Source organism: Balaenoptera physalus, assembly GCF_965194825.1.
Source record: "Balaenoptera physalus genome assembly, chromosome: 2".
Lineage (NCBI taxonomy): Eukaryota > Metazoa > Chordata > Mammalia > Artiodactyla > Balaenopteridae > Balaenoptera > Balaenoptera physalus.
This window is the reverse complement of record NC_138883.1, coordinates 97682831-97699082: the sequence shown is the minus strand read 5'-3', so window position 1 is coordinate 97699082 and position 16252 is coordinate 97682831. Positions and strand designations below refer to the sequence as shown.

The window sequence follows — 16252 nt, the reverse complement described above, 5'->3', positions numbered from 1 at the left end:
AGGGAAGGAGAAAGGGATGCAGCTCTCTGGGCCAAGAGCTTTCCAGGCAGAAGGAAGAGCTAGTAAACAGCCTAAGGTGGGAGCCAGTGGGAGCCCATGTGGCTGGAGCCACGTGAACTTGAGAAGGAGTGGTGGAGGGGTGCCTCGTAGGCCTTGGTAAAAACTCACATTTACTCTGAGGAGGGGAGTCATTGAGATTTTGAGTAACTAGAGGAGTGACATGGTCTGACTCTTGGTTTAAAAGGATCACTCTGGCTGCTGTATGGAGAATAAACTGTAGGGGATCCAGGGAGACCAGTAAAGAGACTATGGCTGTAGTCCAGCAGACAGATGGTGCATTAGATCATGTAGCAACAATGACGATGGTGAGAAGTGGTCAGATTTTGGATATCGCCATGAGGCTCACTGAGGGATTGGATGTGGGTTTTCAGAGAAAGGAGTACAAAATGACTCCTAGGCTTTTGGCTTCCAAATGAAGATGCTTGTCCTCCGGGGGGATGCGGAGCGGGGAGGCAATGCAGACTATTTACGTCAAACACAGAAAGTGGACATGAACTCAGTCTAGTCGTTACGGATCTGAGAGCTGCCTGTGCTGAAGTACTTCAGGCCAAGGTCTGGGCTGATGAGGAAGGATCAAAAAATGGAGCCAAGAGTTGGGCAGAGCTGACGAGCAGTATGACTAGAACAGAATGCCATCTGTAGGTCAAGGCCGGATGTTAAGATACTTAGATAAGGGGATGCAATACTGAAAGCAAAGTCAAGGTCAGAGTTCAGAGTTTCAGTCCAGTTTGGGAGGCAAAGGCAGTAATTCAAATGGGAAAAGAGCAAGGATAATTTATGAAATATGAGAAGGCTTTGAGTACATCTCATTTAATCTTTACAACAACCCCAAGAATTAGGTGTCATTAGCCCTATTTTACAAATGAGGAAAATCAAAAGGGTGAATAACCTACACGTGGCTGGTAAGCAGTAGAACACGGTTTTAAGCTTAGTTTGGATCTGACTCTGCAGCATGAGTTTAAGCTTAAAGACTGAGCAATACTGCAAGTTTCAATGTCTCAGTAGGCAGCTGAAGTCATCTCAGAGGTTCAAGTTAGGTGGGTGTGGGAGTAGTAAGCACAAGTGGAAGCAGAGTCCAAGTATACAGACAAATTTGGATCCAAGTTGGAGTTTGAAATCAGGAACCCAGGATCTGGCAGAGCAACACACCCTACTGCAGCAGCACCAAGAGCTAAGCAAGGCATTGCAGATGCAGACGGTTGTAATGCAAGGTAAGTATTCTGCTTAGCTAGATTTGTTAGATTTGTAACACTGCCACCTTATTATACCAAGGCATCAAGGGTAACATGCAAATCCAATGGAATTTGATTGTTAGACCTCTGCACTGGAACTGAGAGTGTTCCAACATGGGTAATCAAACGTCTTTTGTGTAAGATACTTGTTACATACTAAGCATTGGAAGAGCTCATAAATATCCTTTTCTTTACCTGGTTTATTTAAGGAGCCTGGCTGAGGCACTACAAGGAAAGAGCTTGGTGAGTTCACAATGCTCTTTCAAAGGTAAACAACTTTGGGCTTCCAATACTTCTGTTTCTTTTCCTCCACCAAATGCAGGAACTGAACACACTGAACACAAATTCCATTCTTAATCTGCTTAAAAGGCACATTAATGCACTCAATCCAATGCAGCTATTATAGAAATAAGAGCTATAAGCAGTATATACTGGTAAAGGCTATTCATCGTGGCTATTATAGTGGGTTAGAATTCAACAAGGTGCTGTCCCGTTCAGAGTTGTCCCAGGTAGGCTGTATTGTTAGGCTCAAGTAATTTGCATCTTCTAAGTTAACAAGGACCTTAGGTCCATAGAGATAAGTGCCACCCAGTGACAGAGAGTGAGTTAGTGGTAAAAGTGGATCCAGAACTCTGATCTCCCAATTCCCAATTTGTCCTCTTTCTTCTCTATCTAGATTTTAATGAGATATTAGATTTGAATAGTAAGCAATCCTAATATGAACAGGCATATGGTAAAACTACAATTACTAATACTAGATACATGATAAATCCTTTTAGGGTAGAGCATCTACTTGTTCTGAATTCAACAGTAAATGGGAACTGAAAAGGCCAAGATTAGGTGAGCAATTCAGTCAGAGAACATGACAACCAGCCCACTAACTAAATGTGCTACACACCATAGCATATGATGGAAAACAGTACTTTAAAATAATTTTGTAAGGAATACTATGCAGAACCTACACTATTTTAACCTAGAAGCAAAGGTGATACCATATTGAATTTTATTTTAAAAATAGTTTGATTCATAATGCTCTTTTTACTCCTTAGATGTAGACCCCAGTATAAATTTATATAACTGGCTCAGTCTTTATGATACAAACCACCTGTTCCCAAGCTGCAGCAACTGCAGCAGGAAATAAGAAACAAGACTATCTCATCATCATCATCACTGAAGTGGCTGCATAAGGATCCCTAAGGTGTAGTCATGACTGTCATGAAGTTGTTTGGCATTAGAAATTCCAATTCCTACTGTAGTTAAAGTAAACTAAACACAGCAAGCCTGGTAAGGTTAATTGAATAGAAAATACCTGGTTTCTTATTTGGGAAGATGTGGATGAATAGGAACTCTCATATGCTTGCAGGAATGTAAATCAATATGCTCACTTTTGGACAGCAATATAGCATCTCATAGACTTGAAGATATGCATTCTCTGTGACCCAGCAATTTTACTTCTAGATATATACCCTAAAGACACTGTTATACGTGTTTACAAGAATTCTCACTGCAAATGTGTTTGTAGCAGCAAAATTTTAAAAACAAGTGTCATTTAAAAAGTGGATAGGACTTCCCTGATGGTCCAGTGGTTAAGAATCCACCTTCCAATGCAGGGGACGTGGGTTTGATCCTTGGTTGGGGAACTAAGATTCCCACATGCTGCGGGGCAACTAAGCCCACATGCTCTAGAGCCCGCATGCTGCAACTACTGAGCCCCCGACCCCAAAAGAAGAAAAAAAATGGATACACTGCAACACAGCAATTAAAATGGAATTAGAGCTACATATATCAACATAAATTTCAGAGACATGTTGAGTGAAAAACATAAGTTGAAAAAATAGGAATATGCCATGAGATTTTAAAACATGCAATATTACATGCTTACAAAATCATTAGTAAAAGTGAAACCATGCACCTCAGATTGGGACTTGAACCCACGTGCTGGGACTGGAGCCCAGCCAAAACTCTGACTGGGACTTGAACCCACGCAGCTGGGACTTGAACCTGGCCAAAACCCACAGTCTTCCAACTGACATCACACACCTGGTTTTAGGACTTAAGGAAACTCAGGTTCTTGATGTCTCATTGCAGAAAGAATTCAGTGAGAGACAAAGTGATAGGTAAGAAGTGGATTTATTTAGAGAGAAACACTCCACAGACACAGTGTGGGCCATCTCAGAAGGTGAGAAAGGCACCGGGGTATGGGGTTGTCAGTTTTTATAGGAGTGGGTAATTTCATAGGCTAATGAGTGGGAGGAGTATTCCAGCTATTTCAGGAAGGGGTGGGGATTTCTAGGAATTGGGCCACCACCCACTTTTTGATCCTTATGGTCAGTCTTGGAACTGTCATGGTGCCTGTGGGTGTATCATTTAGCTTGCTGATGTGTTACAGTTAGTGTATACCGAGGCTCAAGGTCTAGTGGAAGTTGACTTGCCATCTTGGACCCATTTGGTTCTAATCAGTTTATGTCATGTCCTTGGGCTATGTCATTCTTTCAAAGGTTGTGCCCTGCCCCCTTCCCTCCTGTGTCAAAAGTATAAAACTGTGCATGAGAATGATAAACAAAATTCAGAAAAGTTGTCTACCTCTGAGGAGGGAGGTAGGGAAATGAGATGTGGGAGGGTTAAAGAGAGGGATTCAATTGTATCTGTAGGTGTTTATCTGATGCAAATGCACATTAGATGAACTGATAAAGCAAGTGGTATTGAAACAGGAGGGAAGGAGGCAAGGCACAACCTTTGAAAGAATGACATAGCCCAAGGACATGACATAAACTGATTAGAACCAAATGGGTCCAAGATGGCAAGTCAACTTCCACTAGACCTTGAGCCTCGGTATACACTAACTGTAACACATCAGCAAGCTAAATGACACACCCACAGGCTCCATGACAGTTCCAAGACTGACCATAAGGATCAAAAAGTGGGTGGTGGCCCAATTCCTGGAAATCCCCACCCTTTCCTGAAATAGCTGGAATACTCCTCCCATTCATTAGCCTATGAAATTGCCCACTCCTATAAAAACTGACAACCCCATACCCTGGTGCCTTTCTCACCTTCTGAGATGGCCCACACTGTGTCTGTGGAGTGTTTCTCTCTAAATAAATCCACTTCTTACCTATCACTTTGTCTCTCACTGAATTCTTTCTGCAATGAGACATCAAGAACCTGAGTTTCCTTAAGTCCTAAAACCAGGTGTGTGATGTCAGTTGGAAGACTGTGGGTTTTGGCCGGGTTCAAGTCCCAATCAGGGTTTTGGCTGGGTTCAAGTCCCGGCAGCATGGGTTCAAGTCCCAATCTGAGGTGCACAGCTTCAGTATCTATACATTTTTTTTTTAAATTTTTATTCATTTATTTATTTATTTATTTTATTTTTGGCTGTGCTGGGTCTCGTTTCTGCGCGAGGGCTTTCTCTAGTTGAGGCGAGTGGGGGCCACTCTTCATCGTGGTGTGCGGGCCTCTCATTGTCGCGGCCTCTCTTGTTGCAGAGCACAGCCTCCAGACGTGCAGGCTCAGTAATTGTGGCTCACGGGCCTAGTTGCTCCGCGGCATGTGGGATCTTCCCAGACCAGGGCTGGAACCCGTGTCCCCTGCATTGGCAGGCAGAATCTCAACCACTGTGCCACCAGGGAAGCCCTCTATACGTTTTTAAAAAAAATTCTACACCAGTTTTCCCACGTGCTTGAAATCTTATTTAAATAATAACCAAAAAAGTGTGTATGTGTGTGTGTGGGGGGGGTGTTGTTGTTTCCAAATTAAACCTAATATCTAAGATTCAGAAATAGCTCTAAAAATTGTGATGCCAAACCAACAGCTGGAACATTCCTCTAAGTTAGAATTAGTCGTTTAAAAAGTAAATTATTTTTGGACATACACAAAATGGCAGAATAGAAACCTCTAGACCTCACTGCCCCACAGAAAAGCCGACTTTAACAATACATGGTCCAAAAAGCCTTTATGAATACGCCAGATCCCAGTTAAGAAGTCACAGAACCCCCAGACAATCTCAAAGCCAAGAACAGAAGCACTGAAATGAGCAATTTGAAAAGCAGTTTTGTTTCAACCATGTCAGCCCCTTCCTCAAGCCAGCATGGCTCATGCTTGGGAGGGAAAGCCCACCTTGAAGCTTCTCCTTTGGGAGGGACAGGGAGGAATAGAACAATCAACCAATGTTCCAGGTTTTCGGGGGCTGCCCCAGAGATTGATTGCAGTCTGGCCTGACTCAAAGCACCACTTTGGCTGCCTGGGGGCCACTGAGAACAAAAGAGAGCTCAGGGAATTGTTGCAGCACCAGAGAACCTGCAGTACCTGGGACAGACATTGGACAAAGCAAGAGACGACAACCTCCTGGAAAAGAAACTTGGTTGGGGGATGAGGGGTTGGGGGGATTGGGGTGGTGGTGGCAACACACACAAGTACCGAGATTACACAATCCCACAAAAGGTTTGAGAATCTCTAGCTGGGACTATTGGTGAGATTACTCCCCAGTACAAGCCAGTCTGTAAAGATAGGTAGAAGCACCTGTTTTTTCAGATGCAAATATCAGAACAAAAAATAACAAGACACATGAAGGAACACGGAAACATGGCCCAAAGAAATAAATCTCCATATACTGAAAGAAAATGAAACGGAGATCTATGAGTTACCTGACAAATAGTTCAAAATAATCATCTTAAAGAAGCTCAATGTGCTACAAGAGAACATAGATAAACAACACACAAAATCAGGAAAACAATGCATGAACAAAGTAAGGATACAACAAAGATTTAGAAACTATAAATTCACAAGGGGGGCTCAACAACAGACTTGATCAAGCAGAAGAATCAGTGAACTCGAAGACAGTTCATTTGACATTATCAAGTCAGAGAAACAAACAAAAAGAACAAAAGAAGAAAGCCTAAAGGACTTATGAGACAAGATCAAGTGGACAAATGCATATTACTTAGTAAAAGAAGCCAGTCTGAAAAGGCTACATACTATATGATTTCAATATATAACATCCTGGAAAAGGCAAGACTATGTATGGAGAGTAAAAAGATCAGTGGTTGCATCGGTTTTGGGGTGGGGTGGGAGCAGAGGGAAGAATGAGTAGGCAAAACACAGAGGAGTTTTAGGACAGTGAAACTACTCTGTATGATACAATGGTGGACACATCATTATACATTTGTCCAAACCTACAGTATGTACAGTATCAAGAGTAAACCCTAATTAATATGAACTATGGACTTAGGCTGATACTGTTGTGTCAACGTTATGTTCATCAGTTATAACAAATGTACCACTCTGGTGGGGGATATTGACAATGGGGGAGCTGTGCATGTGTGGGGACAGTAGGTATACCAGAAATCTCTGTACCTTATGCGTAATTTTGCTGTGAACCTAAAATTTCCCTAGGGCTTCCCTGGTGGCGCAGCGGTTGAGAGTCTGCCTGCCAATGCAGGGGACACGGGTTCGAGCCCTGGTCTGGGAAGATCCCACATGCCGCTAGAGCAACTAGGTCCGTGAGCCACAGTTACTGAGCCTGCGCGTTTGGAGCTTGTGCTCCGCAACGAGAGAGGCCGCGACGGTGAGAGGCCCGCGCACCGCGATGAAGAGTGGCCCCCGCTTGCCGCAACTAGAGAAAGCCCTCGCACAGAAACGAAGACCCAACACAGCCAAAAAAAATAAATATAAATAAAAATTTAAAAAAAAAAGCTTAAAAAAAAAATTTCCCTAAAAAATAAAGTCCATTAAAAACAAACAAACAAAAAAAGGCTTCAAATCAACAGTCTAACTTTACACCTCAAGGAGCTAGGAAAAAAAAACAAAACTAAACCCAAAGTTATCAGAAGGAAAATTAGAACAGAAATAAATGAAATAGAGAAAAGATAAATTTAACAAATGCTTAGCTAGAGTAAGAGAAAGAGAAAGGAGTCAACATAAATCAGAAATGAAAGAGACAGAAATTAAAAAGGGATCATATGAGACTATAATGAACAACTGTATGCCAACAAATTGGATAACCTAGAAGAAATGGATAAATCTCTAGAAACATGCAACCTGTAAGAGTGAACTGTGAAGAAATGGAGATTGACTCAATCATCAAAAACCTCCCAACAAAGAAAAGCCCAGGACCACATGGCTTGACTAGAGAAGTCTACCTAACATTTAAAGAAGCATATCAATCCTTCTCAAACTCTTCCAAACAACTGAAGCGGGAATACTTCCAAACTCATTCTATGAGGCCAGCATTATCCTGATGCCAAAATCAGACAAAGATCTAAGAAAATAGAACTACAGACCAATATACCTGATGAATACTGATATAAAAATGCTCAAAAAAAAAAAATACTAGCAAACTGAATTCAACAGCACAAAGAATTAACATTATAAACAGGTGGGATTCCTGGAATATAAGAATCAACCAACATATGGAAATCAATGTAATATAGCACATTTTTAGGATGAATGACAAAACCCACATGACTATCTCAATTAATATGGAAAAAGCATTTGACAAAAATTCAACACCTTTTCATGATTAAAAAAAACACTCAACAAAATAGGAACAGAGGGAAATTACTTCAACATAATAAAGGCTACATATGAAAATCCACAGCTAACATATCTAAGGGTGAAAAACTGAAAGCTTTTCCTCTAAGAGCTTGCCTTTTTAAGGTAACTTGAATATACATTTAAATTCACAATGATATACACTGAAATCACTGAATTCACTGAAAATATATGCATTTTTAAAACCTTTGTGAATCCAGATGAAATTAATAAATAGGTCAGTGGAAAGGTAGAAGTCCAGATATTAAGAGAACTGGCTTTGTACAAAACAGGAATGGAAGACAAAACAGAAAAGTGAGGTTAAAGGAAGAACGGTTATATTTGGATAGGTAAATGGGTAAGTTCTTGAGCAAAGGAAAGATGGTGTATTGTAGAGCAAATACATTTAAAGGAGGTTCCTCCAACTGCATAGTTCAAAGCTTCCACACACATCTTACATAATAAGTTTTGAAATCTATGAAGGCCTTATTCCATTTTAATGTGTGAGGTTAAGTCAACAAGAGATTTTTGTGTGGAGACGAAGAATTGTTTTCTTTTAAGTCTTTTAGCCTAACATAGTTTAAACTGTAGCCAAGATTCAAAGATGCTGAAAAGTGGAACTAGATAAGATTCTGCTAGTGGTTTTCATTCTAGCAGGTAATTATTTTCATTACCTAGAGTTAAACAAGAGCCATATTTGCCGGCCATGATTTATTTGTCCTTTTCCTTCAAACAGGATAACCAAAGATACAGACAGTATTCAATAAAATAAAATAGATGAAACAAATTCTAAGAGACTGTGATGCCACATGCTACATTTAACCTAATTTTATTCATGCTTGCCTTGGGATGGGGAATAGATCATTCAGTAAAAACATACAGTAAAAACAAAATATGTCTTATCATGTACAACTTTTAAACTACAATAATGATGTACCTTAATTACTTCCATGCACACAAGTCTAACATTACAGTTCTTTTTTTTTTAAAATAAACACAATTAAGACTTCTAGGAGCATTTTATAATAAAGTAATTCCTAATTTTTCTTTGTAGATAGATCAAGCACCTCCAAAATACAAATTCCTATACACAGTGAGCGCTTTACTTAAAATGAATACTTAAGTAAATTAAGTACATGGACAGCCTTAGGATAAGCTGACATTATATATTCAGCTAAATAGGCAACAAACCATAGTGCCAAATGGAAAAAGTGTATTTGCAAATAAATTTCAAAAACTAAGTTAACTTTTTATAATTAAATACAGAAAATATACTGATTTGCTAAAATAAATAAGATGTGATGTAGCAACACTTCACTATAAAGAATGCATACCAGAACATTTATAAACAGTGAGTGAATCTTATTAAGAATAGTTTACTACAATAAACGCTGGCTAAATAGAAGTGCATATTGTGAAGCACTATGGGTGGTATATGTTTTGCCACATACTTTTGTTACCTTGAGGTAGATAACACATGTGTACCAAATTCGGCATTCATTTTCAGTTGCTGCTGGTATCATGTGTTTTTAAGAAATGTGTACAGTATGTAAAACTTGAAAATACTCATGAATGAAAAATGTTTTAGGAAAAAAATAGATATTTTCATGCAATTATGTACAGTCTCACTGTGTAAATTTCAAGGCAAGATTTTTGTTTCCTGTAAAACAGATCATTGTTCTATGAGAGAATGTTTTTTACTTGTCTTAGTGCATTTCTTTTGTCTCCTCCTGCATTGCATTATTTTGCTCTATTCTTTATTTTTGTGTGCAAACGACATGCCAGTTAAAACGAAAACCATCTCACATGTAGAAAAAAAGTCTGGATTTTAAAAACCAAGAAAATATCCTTTCTAAATGACACCATCTGATTCAAGTAAAAAAATGACTTAAACACTAGTAATAAAGAAGACAAAACACATTTCATGAAGAATACAAAAAGAAATGTCTGCTGAGTGTTTTAGTTCAGATGTTTCAGAATGCTGCTGTATGTTTTATGAGGAATCTGAGGGGAAGATTTCATAGCAGAAGGTGTTAATGTGGCCTGTATTGACTTAAGTGGTGACCCAACTGGACTGTGAAACTGTGGGATGCCTATGGATTCAAGCTGCTTGTTAAAGAGGAACTCTCCACTGTTGTTCAGAAATCCTTCCTCATTTCCTCTCTCCCCAAGCTTCCCATCCTCTACCGGCTCAGTTTCTACCATTTCAGCATCCTCTTTCCTGCTAAAGAACTTGTCCAGGTAACTGGTGTAAGTGTTTTCCTTTTCAATTTGCTCATCCTTCCTTACCTCACAACAAAACTGATTTATGAGAAAACAGTCCTCCCCACCTCCCACAAACTGGCTATCCCAAGAAGACTGGTACAAGGCTTCTAATTGAGCCAAATTGGCCATTCCTTTCTCCTGTTTTTCTCGGCTTACTGACTTGGATATCAAACTTTTCAATTCTAGTTGGGACACTGAGCTATTCAAGTCATTTAATTTGTCAACTACATCAGTAGGCTCATGTTGTGAACTAAGTTGAATAGTTCCTGCAATAAAGGAATCAAAGTCAAATCCCTGATTCTTTTCCCTTTCTTTTTCAGCCAGTTGCTGTGATGCTTCCTCTAGAGCTATCTGGGCTTTAACCAATCCATTCCTTTCACATTTTGACTTGCCTTTCTTATCAGATTTTTCTTTGCTTTGTTCTTTCCAATTGGAAAGATCTATAATAAGCTTGGGTTCATAGTAATGATTAACTTCACTCTCTCTCCAAACTAAGTTATCTAAGTATGATGATGACCTCGTTTTGTAGTTACAAGTATGGCTACACTCCAGATCACAATATTTGTTTTCATGATGATCTGAGTATTGCCAACAAGGCTCAGTAGAGTAACTGGTGTCAAAAGCAGGATCCTCCAAATACTTTTCACGATCTCCATCCAAATATTTTCGAGGATCGACTTGTACTTCTTCTTCATCAGTGACGTCGGACAGAGCTCTTGGGTCAAGCTGAACTTCATCAATATCAAAGTTGTTATGTATAGGCCAATCATGCTCTGAAAACTGACAATCATGGTACCTGAAAAAAATTAATACATTAGTCTTAGTCCAGGTGTATGATTTCATTTTCAAATGCACTGCGTGCCTTTTAGATCAAAACACTGTGCTTGCTAGGTCTATGAGGGGATAATAGGAGTGTTAAGTCATGAGTCTTCCTCCAGGAATTTATAATTTATAATCTTAACGGATAGGTAAGCTCTGTTACTATATAAAGCAATATGAGGCAATATTTGGTAATTACCAATAAAGTATATAATTATATAAAATGTATACAAACATCTGAGTGGCTGATCTACAGTTCAATTCTAACACTGTTTCACACACAGAAAAAAATACTTTATGGCCACAAAATGTAGATCTCTAATCTCAATCAGGTGTCATACAGATTTTCACTCTACTGGTAATAAGGCAGATAAGAAGAGGACTTGATGGAAATCATCACCATGAACAGAAAAAACAAAAAACAAAAAAACCCAACAAGTATCCATGTATATGTTTTACTGAATGTGGTATCCTCTTACTAACACATTACAGTAAGGTGACCACACCATGCTCAAGTAGAGGCAAACTGAGACACACATGAAAACATGGGGGTTTGAGGAGGAGGGAATAGAAAAGAGATTAGATAACTAATAAGTATGATAGAAAACGTGGAGACTGGAAAACATTTGGGTATGTGAGGAAAAAACTACACAGATGGTAGAAATGTTCATGTGGAGAAAGAAAATGGTTGGCAGATGTGTGTAAACATACTCTCAAACACCTCAACATTTTAGGAGTAAAAAAAATGCAACAAGTGAACTAATTTCAACATTAACTACTTCTTGTTCCAAAGTAGCATTTAATTTTTCTCATTATGTATATTCTAAGCAGTAATTATTAAATATTTAAATCACATAAAGGCTATTCAAAGACAGCAGTAAGTTCAGCAGAAACCCAAGACCAATTCTAAATTTTTAAGACTTTTACATTGTCTTATCATATATAATTTAAAATTAAAACTCACTATATTATGGTTCATTGAAAATAAAATCTTTTAAAAAAAAAAATCTTTTTCTAATTTAGAGTCAATTTACCTTTCCCAGTTATAAATGTGACTATGAGTTTCATCCATAAGCAAAATATCATCAACTTCATCTTCAATATGAAAAGGATGACTTGAAATTGGCTCATCCATTGGAAAAGAATAAATGCTCATGTAAGGATGGGAAAGCGCTTCTTCTGCTGTCAACCGATCCATGGGGCTAAATGTCAAAATTTGTTCCAGGAAATCCAGTGCTGCAAAAGAAAGGAATAAAACACCTTAACTATACTGGAGGTCCGCCAACCCATAAAGGACAAAAAGGGATTATAAAATTAAAAGGTAAGTTAATTTAAGTTTTGTCAGAGAAATAAAACTAACTTTCCTGATTCACTGATTGAAAAGACACGTGCCCAAGAAACAAAGTAAATATTTGAAATATACCCCAATCTCATATTATGGCCAGTTATAAAGAAAAAGGAATATATTAAGTTGAACCATGTGAAACTTTCATTTTTGTCAGTCAAAAACTGTCAAATAACAGCAATTTCATACGGCTCAACCTAATACATAGGTCCTAATTTCAGCTCTGCAACTCACAAGCTTAGCTGAATTACTAGCTAAGCTGAATTACTAGCTATGTGGGACTGGACAGGTTATTTAAACTTGCTGAACTTCAGTTTCTTCATGTGTAGAATGGATATATAGACAGATGTCTTACAAGGTGTAAAAATTAAATGTATAGTGTCTAGTACTTAATATAAAGCCCTTTCCTCCCCTTATCTCACTGACTAGCTGTTGTACTAATTTGTTGATTTCTGTTTCACATCAATCACACTACAGCATATCACACAATGCACTTGATCATTTTAGGGCTATGGTGGAGCTACCACAAACCCAATTCTTCCCACTCAGTCTTTTAGGCCTTCCTAACTAAGCTCCTTACCCAGCCTGAACCACTCTGTCACCAGCCCTCCACCACCACACACTTGTACGCCTTAGGACTGACACCAATCTTCGATTCTGAATCATTCCTACCTTCCACTTTCTCCATTTCCTAGCCATACAGTGCTGATAAAAACTAGATGCAAAATCACATATATATCTAGCTTTCTACAAATTCATACATACTGTGGAATTTCAATTTGGCCTTTGCTATTGCTTAGCAATGTTCCTCACTATCTCTTTATGCTATCTATCTTCCCATTATTCTCAACAGATAAACTTCACATTTATCTCAATCCCTACTTCTTCACTATGGTCTATCACACATCTACTTAACCATACCTTCTGTCTCAAAGGAAAAGCTAGCTAGACCTTCTCTCTAAAACTAAGCTGCACTCTAGAAAGGATGCTATTCTCAATTTCCAATCTCTCATTAACATGAAAAATAGCTGACATTTATATAGCCATTTATATTTTCACCTTTTCTCCACTCCTCTCTATTATATTACCCTAATCTAGGAAGTCATTTCATGATACAACAAGCTGTTGTTCTTTGTTCTCCTGCAAGAGTCAGTCTTAGGCCAGGGCCCATGTGTCTCAAGGCAAGAGACAATCTGAGGCATCGAGTTATGGATGGTTGACTCAGCATAATTACCATCCTCAGAAGGAAACATACCCAGCTACACAAGAGGAATATACTCTAAAATCCCTAGCATTTGGGAACAGTAGATAGCAGGTAGAAAGAGGCAGAGGTAACAAAGAAAGTAGTCAGGCTGATGGACTTCCCTGGTGGCGCAGTGGTTAATAATCCGCCTACCAATACAGGGGATGGGTTTGATCCCTGGTCCGGGAAGATCCCACATGCCGCGGAGCAACTAAGCCCGTGCGCCACAACTACTGAGCCTGTGCTCTAGAGCCCACAAGCCACAACTACTGAGCCCGCATGCCACGACTACTGAAGCCCACGTGCCTAGAGCCCACATGCAACAAGAGAAGCCATCGCAATGAGAAGCCCACACACCGCAAGGAAGAGTAGCCCCTGCTCACCGCAACTAGAGAAAGCCTGGGCGCAGCAACAAAGACTCAACGCAGGAAAAAAAAAAAGAAAGTAGTCAGGCTGAGCTCCCAAATGTATGCAAATAAAAAACATTTCCATCATCGTTGGAAATGCTATTGGATAGCACTGCTCTAGAGGAAATCGGTCTATTTACTATAATGGTGTTGAAGTATAGGCTAAGATATAGAAATAAGTGGTAAATCTTTCCCACTCTTATTCAACATAGTTTTGGAAGTCCTAGCCATAGCAATCAGAGAAGAAAAAGAAATAAAAGGAATACAAAATGGAAAAGAAGTAAAACTGTCACTGTTTGCCAATAACATGATACTATATGTAGAAAATCCTAAAGATGCCACCAGAAAACTACTAGAACTAATCAATGAATTTGGTAAGGTTGCAGATACAAAATTAATGCACAGAAATCTCTGGCATTCCTATACACCAACAAGGAAAAATCAGAAAGAGAAACTAAAGAAACACTCCCATTTACCATTGTAACAAAAAGAATAAAATACCTAGGAATAAACCTGTCTAAGGAGGAGAAAGACTTGTACTCAGAAAACTATAAAACACTGATGAAAGAAATCAAAGATGACATAAACAGATGGAGAAATATACCATGTTCTTGGATTGGAAGAATCAATAATGTGAAAATGACTATACTACTCAAAGCAATCTACAGATTCAATGCAGTGGCATTCTTCACAGAATTAGAACAAAAAATTTTACAATTCATATGGAAACACAAAAGACCCCAAACAGCGAAAGCAATCTTGAGAAAGAAAAATGGAGTTGGAGGAATCAGGCTCCCCAACTTCAAACTATACCACAAAGCTACAGTAATCAAGACAGTATGGTACTGGCACAAAAACAGAAATACAGATCAATGGTACAGGATAGAATGCCCAGAGATAAACCCATGCACATATGGGCACCTAATTTACGACAAAGGAGGCAAGAACATACAATGGAGAAAAGACAGCCTCTTCAATAAGTGGTGCTGGGAAAACTGGACAGCTACATGTAAAAGAATGAAATTTGACCACTACCTAACACCATACACAAAAATAAACTCCAAATGGATTAAAGACTTAAATGTAAGACCAGACACTATAAAACTCTTAGAGGAAAACATAGGAAAAACACTCTTTGACATAAACCACAGCAAGATCTTTTTAGACCCACCTCCTAGAGTAACGGAAATAAAAACATAAAAAAACAAATGGGACCTAATTAAACTTAAATGCTTTTGCACAGCAAAGGAAACCATAAAGAAGACAAAAAGACAACCCTCAGAATGGGAGAAAATATTTGCAAATGAAACAACAGACAAAGGATTAATCTCCAAAATATAAAAACAGCTCATGGAGCTCAATATCAAAAAAACAAACAATCCAGTTAAAAAATGGATGGAAGGCCTAAATAGACATTTCACCAAGGAAGACATACAAATGGCCAAGAGACACATGAAAAGATGCTCAACATCACTAATTATTAGAAAAATGCAAATCAAAACTACAATGAGGTATCACCTCACGCTGGTCAGAACGGCCATTATCAAAAAAGCTAGAAACAATAAATGCTGGAAAGGGTGTGGTGAAAAGGGAACCCTCCTGCACTGTTGGTGGGAATATAAATTGATACAACCACTATGGAAAACAGTATGGAGGTTCCTTAAAAAACTAAAAATAGAACTACCATATGACCCAACAATCCGACTACTGGGCATATACCAAGAAAACCATAATTCAAAAAGAGACATGTACCACAATGTTCACTGCAGCACTATTTACAATAGCCAGGACATGGAAACAACCTAAATGTCCATAGACAGATGAATGGATAAAGAAGATGTGGCACATATATCCAGTGGAATATTACTCAGCCATCAAAGGAAATGAAATTGAGTTATTTGTAGTGAGGTGGATGGACCCAGAGTCTGTCATACAGAGTGAAGTAAGTCAGAAAGAGAAAAACAAATACCGTATGCTAACGCATATATGTGGAATCTAAAAAAGAAAAAAAAAATGGTACTGATAAACCTAGTTGCAGGGCAGGAATAAAGAGGTAGATATAGAGAATGGACTTGAGGACATGGGGTGGGAGGGCAAAGCTGGTTAAAGTGAGAGTAGCACTGACAATATATACACTACCAAATATAAAATGGTTGGCTGGTGGGAAGCAGCAGCATAGCATGGGAGATCAGCTCGGTGCTTTGCGATGACCTAGAGGGGTGGGATAGAGAGGATGGGAGGGAGGTTCAAGAGGGAGGGGATATGGGGACATGTGTTATGCATATGGTTGATTCGCTTTGTTGTGCAACAGAAACTAACACAGTATTATGAAGCAATTATACTCCAATAAAGA

General features: G+C 38.8%; 1 protein-coding gene and 1 long non-coding RNA gene across 6 annotated transcripts in view; one reads left to right on the top strand and one right to left on the bottom strand.

Annotated features, from left to right (window-relative positions):
- Positions 1-1472: 1472 nt before the first annotated feature.
- Positions 1473-6682, top strand: LOC309654374. The gene is made up of 2 exons (XR_014260200.1): positions 1473-4605; positions 4924-6682. It is a non-coding gene; the product is annotated as an uncharacterized lncRNA (long non-coding RNA).
- A 1951-nt stretch (positions 6683-8633) lies between these two features.
- MAPK6 (mitogen-activated protein kinase 6) overlaps positions 8634-16252 on the bottom strand; it is a 44615-nt gene continuing 36996 nt past the window's right edge. For all 5 annotated transcript variants that reach the window (XM_082446316.1, XM_082446314.1, XM_082446312.1 and 2 more), the window contains 2 exons: positions 11939-12140; positions 8634-10881 (listed from right to left, as the gene is read on the bottom strand). In XM_082446316.1, coding sequence (XP_082302442.1) covers positions 9780-10881; positions 11939-12140 — 1304 coding nt within the window. In that variant the 3' untranslated portion in view covers positions 8634-9779. The remainder of the gene's footprint in view (positions 10882-11938; positions 12141-16252) is intronic.